We start from the raw sequence: 10,380 nt of genomic DNA on the forward strand, positions 1-10,380 counted from the left end.
CCTGTGCGTGGGCCAGGCCGTGTCGGGCGGGTCTTATGGCCATCTATAACGAGGAGGAGAGGGAGAGACGCAGTGCTAGTGGACGTACACGTCGGAAACTCTAATGAGCGATCGATCGCCCAGGCGTTCGGCTAGCGATCGGCTCCCCGTCCCTCCCTCCACCTGGTTTTCTTTTTGGCACCGCATTACTTTCCTTTTTTAGTAAATTTATGCACTTAAAGTTTATACACCTTAAGTTTACACGTCTAAAGTTTAGAGACCAAAAGTTTATAAGTCAAAAGTTTATACATGCGATTCAAATTTGAATTTGAATTCAAATATTTTTTTATATATAGTATTTCTATACATCTAAAGTTTATAGACCTAAAGTTTATAAGTGAAAAGTTTATATACCCGTTTTAAATTTAAATTTAAATTATATCTAATTCAAATTTGAATTTGAATTCAAATATTTTCTATATATAGTATTTCTATACCTCTAAAATTTATACCCCTAAAGTTTATAGATCCAAAGTTTATAAGTCAAAAGTTTACATACCCAATTCAAATTATTTATATATAGTATTTCTATACATACATTTTTCTAACTTTTGTTTTTTTAAAATTTTTGTGTGGTGTACTGTAGTAGGAAGAGAAGAAGGGGAGGAGGAAAGGGGAGAAGAGGAGGAACCGGATATGAACAATTCTACTGTTCTTGAGGAGATACCATGAGGTACAAAAATTTACAATAGAAAAAATGATACCTCATGGTACCTCCTTAAGAACCATAAAATTGCTCATCGGATATAGGGGGAGGGGAGTGCGGGGGGATCGCGCGCAATAGCAGTACCCCGTACACGTACGGTGGCTGGTGGCTTTTTTTCTCCACGGGCCACGGCCACCGTGCATGTACACACCTTCTCCTCCGTGCATGTACACACCTTCTCCTCGGCCGCTGGCTACTTCTTCCGTTGCTGCTCCACCGGCTTGGACGAGACGACAACGACGCCGATGGCGGCCCGATGGTCACAACTTCCGCCCTCTCGATCATGTCCAACGGGACCATGCACGTACGCTGCCGGTGATCGATAACCGTTAGAGCAATTCTACGGTTCTTGAGGATGTACCATGATGAGGTAAATAGTACCTAAGTACCAAGAGGTACCAAATTTATAATAGAAAAAATGGTATCTCATGGTACCTCCTCAATGACCGTAAAATTGCTCTAACCGTTAACGTGCTCTAGAGTCGATCGATCTCGGTCTTGTCAACACCTTATCAACATGTTCATTTGCTTCCTTGTGTCATGGATGTGCGGATACCTTGGAGGTCGGCCGGAGACGGCCTGCAGGACCATTGGACATGGACCGGATGCCTGCAGAGAGAGCTCAGCTCACGACAGTGCCGCGTGCATGCCGGTGCCCGGCCGGTGCTTGCTAGTACAAATATTGTTAGAACTAATTAATCTTGTTGTATAGGATTGTATGGTATCTTACTTAGTTTCATAAAGTCATATGTTTAGCGTACGTAGTTGCATGAGAGCTCATGCATATGCGTAGCTGGGAACGTGATATGTTCACGTTGTGCCTGGTGTGCATGGGATCGAGTTGATAGCTTCTTGCGTGCGGATATATAGGAAGGAAGTGGAGTCCTGGTCATGGGAGATCATGCGTAATTTGCATGAGACTCGATCGGCGAAAGCATTTAGGCCGGCAGTGCATCGATCAGCTGGGCTTCTAAAACCATATATATACCACTCATTTGGTTGTGTGCGTGTTGCATTAATACAGAAAGCTAAAAAGATCGACGTGCGTCGTCGCCGGCGTTTGTCGTCGAAATCTCGTGCGTTTGATTCAAATCTGCATGTGTGTTGTGTTCATACTTGGCGTGAGTTTGATCCTTGGCCGGAGCCGTACGTCAAATATCCTGCTTTATATTGTCATAGCACCCGTTTTGATTGATAGTTGAATGACATGTTGTATCTGATATTTCGGTCTAAAGATGAAAATTAACTTATTCCTAATTCAGATGATCAAACCTGCGTATGTAATCTTCCTAAGGGCATGTTCAATCTTCGAGACACCATCTTATGTCATTTTTTTTCCATGTTATCTAGAGACAGCATATGAGATATGATCGATGTACGATGAGTTGTCTGTCGCAATGTATGTATTTCGTCTTTTTTTAGGAGGGAGGCATATCAAATTAGCATGCCTTGAAAATAGAAGACTCAATCGCTAAAATGTTGAAATAAATATTTATAATCATATAGTGTAATTACATCGTAACTTGCGTGTAACTACGATACAACCTCTACATAACTTTCAATAATCCCCGCGGTAACACGATATTTTTACAAAGTGGAGGTCGTCAGGTCAAATCACCTTACCCGTTCAGCCATTGTGATTTTTTCTTTCCAGCTTGTATAAATCTTGAAACAAATTTAACGATTCAAAATTATGTAAAACTTACATACAAGTTATATTATAGTTACATGTAAGTTACAATGTAACTGTACTACAATTATATATTTACATTTGAAAAAAAATTAATAAAAAATTATCGATAAATATATAGCAAAATCGATGTTGAAATCACCGTCTATAACCATCGTTGCTAGGTCTGATTCAACAACAAAATGTATCGATGTTTTCTCTCTCTTAATGGTCGGGCAAAATTCAATGTGGCATAGTATTACTGACGGCAGAGAAAACCCATTGCGCATTGCCCTAAGAAAAATAGAACAGCGAAGTGGGCTAATTGGTTGACGTGCTCATTTTGCATAAGCTATGATCACTTGAAAATGTCTGGCTAGCAAATTTTGGAGCCACACTTTAGCTACTATGAAGCAAACTTCGCACACTTTTCTGTGTCATTTATACGTGGGAGCTATATCTTGAAAAAGAAATCTTGTCACAAAATGAAGAACAAACCAAATAGGCAACAAACTTGATCAAACTTATCTGAGGTGTGACATGATGATGATGCAACTTGTGACATCGAACCAAGCAGCCCTCAAAAACTCACCTTTCCAACTGATCAAATGCAAAAGGTGAGAATGTGATATCATCGTTTGTTCAAAGGCCTGAAGAATTATGCCCAAATGCAAGAAAATTTGTCCTCTAATTTACAGAATGACACTTGGCTGGCCAGACAGCTAACACAAGCCGCTGATATAAAGTTCCTTTTAATATTAATTAACTTCGTCTTGCTTGGACCTCATGAGCTTCAGCTATAAGCCTCTCCAGGTATATATAGCTTTCTGCATCGAAACGGCAGATGCAAACCCAGCTTTTAATCTATCAGTTATGCCCCAAGCCAAATGCATGAGCTGTGCTTGGCTTGCAAGACCCTTTTTATTTTCTGCTGCTCGGTGAAACACTCCAAACTGAAGTTTGGTGACATTTAGAAAAAAAGAAAGTAACTGATAAATAGCTGGATCGAGTTCATGAAGTGTTCCTAGTTCAGCTGGCTAGTAAACTACAAACTGAGTTTGTAATCTTGCAGTTGCAGGTTGTTGCTCAAAGTGTTCATAGTTCAGATAATGCTGGAAATAAATATGAATATGTTAGTACATACACGCCACCTAGCTACTTAATTACTTTTCCAAAAGGTAAGTTTATTAATTACTGCTGCATTTCTTCCTTATATAGATAACATGTTGCTCTAATCATCAATCACTCAGTCAGTTAGAAAACAAGGGCCAGAATATCAGTTTGCATATATGAAAAGGTGGTATATAATAAGTATGTAGTAATACTTATTGATGCATTGTGTTATCTATTCACTGGTCAATCAGACTGGTGTTCATGCATCATTCAGTAAATGTTATTCTTGCAATAATTCAATTTCTGACCGAATCAGGGTGTGTTAAGTTCACGCCAAAATTGGAAGTTTAGTTGAAATTGGAACGATGTGACGGAAAAGTTGAAAGTTTATGTGTGTAGGAAAGTTTTGATGTGATGGAAAAGTTGGAAGTTTGAAGAAGAAGTTTGGATCTAAACTCTGCCTTAGCAAAGCTGTGAATCCCATTGATCTGCCAACATTATAGCTTGAACCAGACGTTACACCCTTTTCTCCTCTCTAGAAAATGTTTTTTTAGCTTTGGATGCATCTTATAAAGAGAAACAAAATCACCTAAAAAAAGAACCTTTTGTAATTTTGTCATGGTAGCAACTAACAAGAGCATAAGTAGTGAGGTTAGGGGACTCATATCTCTCCGACTCTCCCTCCCAAAACGCATTTTCGACATCAAAGCCTCCACAAGTCCAAGAGCCTTTTGCGTCGTCCATGGCGCAAGAGGGCACGAGCAGCAACGCACCCCCGGCTGCTGCCTCCATGGGCTCCGGCGACGGCGACAACAAGGAGGGCACCGGCGAGTCCGGCAACAACCAGCTGCTGCTTCCGGCGATCGCCGCCAGTGCCGACAAGGGTAAGGGCGTCGTCGCCGGGACCGGGAACGTCGACGCCAAAGGTAAGACCACGGCGACGCCGCCGGCGGCCAGCAGCACGAATGCTCCTAACAACCAGGGCGGCGGCGGCGGCGGCGGGCGCAGCCGCGAGAGGATGCACATCTTCGCCGAGCGCGAGCGGCGGAGGAAGATCAAGAACATGTTCACCGACCTGCGCGACCTCGTCCCCAGCCTCACCAACAAGGTTTAAACTCGCAGTAGCTACATCGATCGTCAATGCGGCGACGTGATGGATGAGATGATGTTTCAGGCGGACAAGGCGACCATCGTCGGGGAGGCCATCAGCTTCATCAGGAGCCTGGAGGAGACGGTGGCCGACCTGGAGCGCCGCAAGAGGGAGAGGGACAGCCTCGCCGCGCGGTGCGCACGCCTCGGCCTCGGCGGGTCCTCCTCCTCGTCCGCGCCACCGCCACCGCCACCCCCCGCCGCCGCCGACGACACCGCCGCCGTCATGCCGCCCGCGCCGGCGGTGCCGCCACCTGATGCCGCCGCGGTCACCGCGGGGCCAGAGCCTGCGCCGGGGACGTTGATGGTGTGGTCAGGGCCGAGCGTGGTGCTGAACCTGTGCGGCGGCGACCAGGCCTTCATCAACGTGTCCGTGGCGAGGCGCCCCGGCGTGCTCACCATGATCGTGGACGTGCTGGAGAGGCACTCCATCGACGTCGTCACGGCGCAGATCGCGTCCGACCAGTCCCGGTCCCTGTTCACCATCCACACCAGCGTGAGTATTCCTCTCCCCTCCTGTTTTTTCGGGCGCTTTTTTTTTTTTTTGGTCCAAACATGTTTAGTTTTCAAAAAACTTGCAACGGTAGGAAAAATAGAATTTCTTTGAGACACTAGCCTACGGCCCGGGCGTTGCAACGGAAAACAAAATTGAGTTTCTAGCTTATTAAATCGATTAATCATCACATATTTAGTCTAAGAAATACTCTGATTTTTCTTATTAAACAAGTATATATGTGATTTTGAAATTTGGGGGGATGAAATAGCGAAATGGAAGAGGGCTTTTTGAAAAGTGATGTAATAGTATAGAATGTGCGACCAGATGTTAGTGGTATGGGTGGTGTGAGAATAGACACCACCACTACTAACATTCAGGATTTACAAAACCGTGCAGATATCGCGGTTATCACGTGCGGTAACCTTCTCAGTTTTTAAAACCATGGTATAGCTTGCGGTAATCACACGGTTTTCACAAAACCGTGGGGTGGCGGTAACCTTACCCAAAACGGTTTGGTGAACCCTGTTAACATTTTAAGTAGTATAGATATGTATTGGATATATATCTTAGTTTTGTCGTGGTGCACGCGTACCTTTGTAGGGACCATCCTCATGTGATTGGTATATTTCTGGAACATTCGCTAACATATTCAATAAAGTATATCACCTTAAGTACGTGTGGAATTTTCGCGTACCTTTGTAGGGACCATCCTCATGCGATTGGTACATTTCCGGAACATTTGCTAACATATTCAATAAAGCATATCACCTTAAATACGTGTGGAATTTTCACGTACCTTTGTAGGGACCATTGTCATGCAATTGGTGGATTTTCAGAACATTTGCTAACATCTTCAATAAAACATATCACCTTAAGTATGTGTGGAATTGTCGTGTACCTTTGTAGGGACCATCCTCATGTGATTGGTGGATTTCCGGAACATTTGCTAACATCTTCAATAAAGCATATCACCTTAACTAAAGTATAGAGCCCATAAAAACTTGCTTTGTTGTGTGGTGTCATGTGGTGCGCATCTTTGTATGGATCATCCTCTTGTGAGAGTTAGAACTTTGTCGTACTAGGACTTATTCTAGCTACTCTAGCGTACACCACTAGCGCGTAATGGTCTAACCATAATTAATTAACAGAGCCGGTACAAAATTTGCTTTGTCGTGGAGCGTTCGTCCAACCTTAATTGCAGTGTCCTATGTATCTTTGTATAGAGTATTCTCTTATCGGAGTTAGAACTTATCGTGCAATCTATTCAATAGCATATACTCTCTCCGGTTTCATTTTAATTAACGTTTTGAACAAGGTTATGGTCAAACTTTTATAACTTTGACCATCAGTAACTTTAAAAATACTTATATAAAGAAACTAGAACAACATATATAGATTGGTCTTTCAAAACACTATAATAAAAGTAAACATACATTTATTTATGGCAAAACACTTAAATTTTGCAAAATTATAATAGCATGGTTCCAATTTTTTCTTTATTTATTGTATATATTATAATAGAAAAATAAAGTCAAACATATATTTTATTGACCGTGTCATTGTCTAAAACATCAATTAAAATGAAACCAGAGGGAGCACCACTAGTGCGTAACGGTCTAGACACAATTAATGAATATAATCCGTACAAACCAGCTTTGTCGTGCGGTGCGCATGTATGATGTTAGTTGTTGTCTACATAGTGCGTATATGTACCATCCTCTAGTGGGAGTTAGAACTTATCATGCGATAACTTGTTCTGGCTAGCTATTTTGATGGTGTATACCGCCCTCGTAATGGTTTAGTAACCAGAAACAATTATGGCTTGTGCAATGTACCATCGAGCCATTTTATTCCTATTTAAGAGAAAAAAAATGATATTTAATAGTCGAATTATTGAAAAAACACCTTATATATAAAACTTGCTATAATAGGAATGGCTAGGAGTACTTATCACTTGGTAACACCATTTAAACCAGTGAAAAAATCTCGAACCAAAACATAATGGCTTTCTTTTATGGTAAACAAAAGAGGGAGTACGAAGCATGGGGTATGATTTACACAGTTCGTTCAAAACGCAATCTAGCTAATTCCCTTTACTTTTTTAATCGTGTTTTCTGTTTTGTTTTGTTGGATGGTTACGCTTAGTTTTACATGTTCAACTTAAAATATTAGCCAGCTTAAAATTCCTGGAAAAGTAGTGAAAAGCAGCTGAATTTGATATCCTTATTTTACATTGCAATTCTTGAATCCTAACAAGTGCATCGATCTACTGGCCTGTTCTATATATATGTACAGGTGGACAGAGAGCGTGGTATGTTCATGGACACTGCGACGGCTGAAGAGATCTACCAACTGGCTGTCTCGGAGATAATGGTATGGCTCCACAGCGAGTGATATGATCATCGTCATGGTGCAACTAGCAAAAGGGGATTTGAGCTGTTAACTCTCAGTTAATTTGAGCGTTATAATACATCAGACTTAGCTTCATGTGGTGCGTGTCGCGTTTGCAGTGAACCGTTTGTCTTGATTTGCAAATTAAGTATCAGAATATTGTGTTGTAACAAGGCACCGTAGGGATTGTCTTTTAAGTTTTTGGTGAAACATTTCGGCAGTTCATGCTCTGCCGTCGTTGATATCATTTTATTTATCGATTCTAATAATTAAGGGTGTCTTCTTCTCCATGTTGAATGTGGCTGAATATATAGATAAATGATTTCGGATAATTATGAGAGTACAAATAAATTAATTAACTATTATAAAATAAAGTAGTGGAATTGCATATATCATCCTGCTATACTGATGACTTGTTATCAGCACGGTTGATTATTACTGTCAATAATTATGAGCTAACCCGTGGCATGGTCCATAGGCATAGCTAGCTAGCTAGGTGGCACTGTGGGCTATGGAACCAACTAAAAATTTGATCGAGATTAAAAATATAGCATGCGTGTGCTAGTTAATATAATAAAAATTGTATAGTGGACTACTCTTTTAATTGACGTTTACATATAGATGAACCACCTTTACTCTAGTTACGCAAGCATGGTTCTTAAGCTCATGCTGACTAGCATATAACCATAATTATCGGGATTATTTCTCTTCCAACAGAGGACACCCACACGATTCATCCACAACCTACTTATAGTTATATGTGCCTGTGATACCCAAACGTGTGCATGGACGTACATGCAATTATAATCATATCTATGCATAATTATTTTTATGATACTTAAATATATGATAATTATTTGAGAGTACAAATAAATAAATTAACTAGTTTATCATCCTTCTATAGGGCATAGGTGATTACTACCATGAACTACATATAAACCAAATACTGCAATGACTATTTTTTTCTACATGCACTACTACAAAAACCTCATATAACCTCATATAGTGGCACTTTTGTAGAGGCGTTTTGCAACTTGCTTCTAAGATCAGAAGTTTTATAGTGTAGAGACACTTTATAGAGGCACTTTAAAAATGGGATAAGTCCATTTTACACCCCTCAACTCTTGTCATTGTCTAAAATTCGCCCCCAAACTCTAAAACCGGGTATCCAACACCCCCTAACTATTAAAACCGTTCAATTTACACCTTTTTTATATTTTAGGCGGTTTTGGCCTACGTGTAACTGAGATGGCAGTCCAATCAGCAAAAAGTATATATAAAAAATGTGGGACCATCTTTTAGTCAACCTTCCTCCTTTTTTTCTCTCTTCCTTTCTCGATCTATCCAATCTCGGCGCATGGAGAAGGTGATGTTCCTTTCTCGATCTCTACTCTCCCCTCTGTCTCTCGATGTAGGGAGGCGGAGGCGGCGACCTAGGAAGAAGCGGCTCGGAGTGGCTACGACGAGCTCTGTCGGAGGCGATGACGCTCGGGGAGATTGTAGGATCGAGATGTCGACTAGAGGAGGGGGGGTGAATAGGCGATTTAAAATTAAATTACACCTAATCAAAACTAACCTAAGTTGCTACGCTCGGTGAGGGACAAGACTAACTAAGCAACTAAGTTATGTTTTGCAATCCTAGGGTGAAAGTGGCTCAAGTATATCACTAGGAAAGTAAATCACACTTCCTAAGTCTAGTTTAGCAATCCTAGGGTGAAATGATCTCTAGTATGTCTCTAGAAATGTAAATTGCACAAATGTAAATGCAACAACTAAATGAGACAAGGAGACAAGAGATTTTTCACCGAGGTTCGGAAACTCGCTAGTTTCCTACTCCCCGTTGAGGCGAGCCCAACTCCACCGCTCAACCACGAAGCCACCGCACGCCCCCTTCGTCAAGGGGTGGGCAAGGCGGGAGCCGGCCCACGGAGAGGACTACCCAAGCCTCGATCACTAGGGTAGTTCTTCCTTCACTCCGAAGGTGGTGAACTCCAAACCACTCACAAACCGGCACCGGGCCTCCTCCATAATCTTCTCAGAGAGGTCACCGGCAACTCCTCCACAAGCCGTCTAGGAGGCGGCAACCTCCAAGAGTAACAAGCAATGACCTGACGTGGAGATGCTCAATTAAGTGCCACACTAGCTCTACAAATGGAAGCAATGCACTTGACTCTTGGCTAAATAACCCTCTAACACACTAGATGGATGAACACAAAACTCAAGTGGGTGTGAGAGAGGTGCAAGGGGTGTATACAATTGAATTGGGTGCCAAGAGAGTCCCCTTGCTACTGGAGGGGGAGTATTTATACTCCCACCAACCAAAACTAGCCGTTGGGGGCGAAATCCCCCAACTCAGTGCTCTGCCGGTCTGACCGGAGGTATGTTGCTGGTCAGACCGTGCTACTCTACAACGGCTAGTTTTCTAGCCGTTGTAGGGCTGTCATTAGGCCCCACTGCCTAGGCCGGTCAGACCGACATGGGGTGGGCGGTCAGACCGGCCTCGGCTCGGTCAGACCGCCATCAGCTCGGTCTGACTGAATACGGCTCCGACGGCTCGGGATCGGCCATCCCAGAGCATGCCATCCCGGCCATATGGCCGGCCGGTGAGGCCGGCCAACACACACCGGTCAGACCGGCGTTGATGCAGCGGTCAGACCGGCCCAGACATGGCGGTCAGACCGGCGACGCCGGCCGGTCAGACCAGCACTCGGCCAGCGGTCAGACCGGTCCTGGCAAGGCCACACAGAGAACGCACAACTTGAAATATGGGGAGAGTCTAAAAGCGAGCACAAGTCTAAATGCATAATGATCTAATGT

The 10,380-nt window shown here is 42.8% G+C and overlaps 1 protein-coding gene across 1 annotated transcript; it reads left to right on the forward strand.

Moving 5' to 3' along the window:
- Positions 1-4,269: 4,269 nt before the first annotated feature.
- LOC127764442 (transcription factor bHLH95-like) lies at positions 4,270-7,841 on the forward strand. Its single transcript, XM_052289323.1, has 3 exons — positions 4,270-4,635; positions 4,702-5,172; positions 7,468-7,841. The coding sequence occupies exons 1-3, from the start codon at positions 4,270-4,272 to the stop codon at positions 7,564-7,566; spliced, it is 936 nt and encodes a 311-aa protein (XP_052145283.1). The 3' UTR covers positions 7,567-7,841.
- The last annotated feature ends 2,539 nt before the right edge of the window (positions 7,842-10,380 follow it).

The sequence above is a fragment of the Oryza glaberrima genome, chromosome 2, assembly GCF_000147395.1.
Source record: "Oryza glaberrima chromosome 2, OglaRS2, whole genome shotgun sequence".
NCBI lineage: Eukaryota > Viridiplantae > Streptophyta > Magnoliopsida > Poales > Poaceae > Oryza > Oryza glaberrima.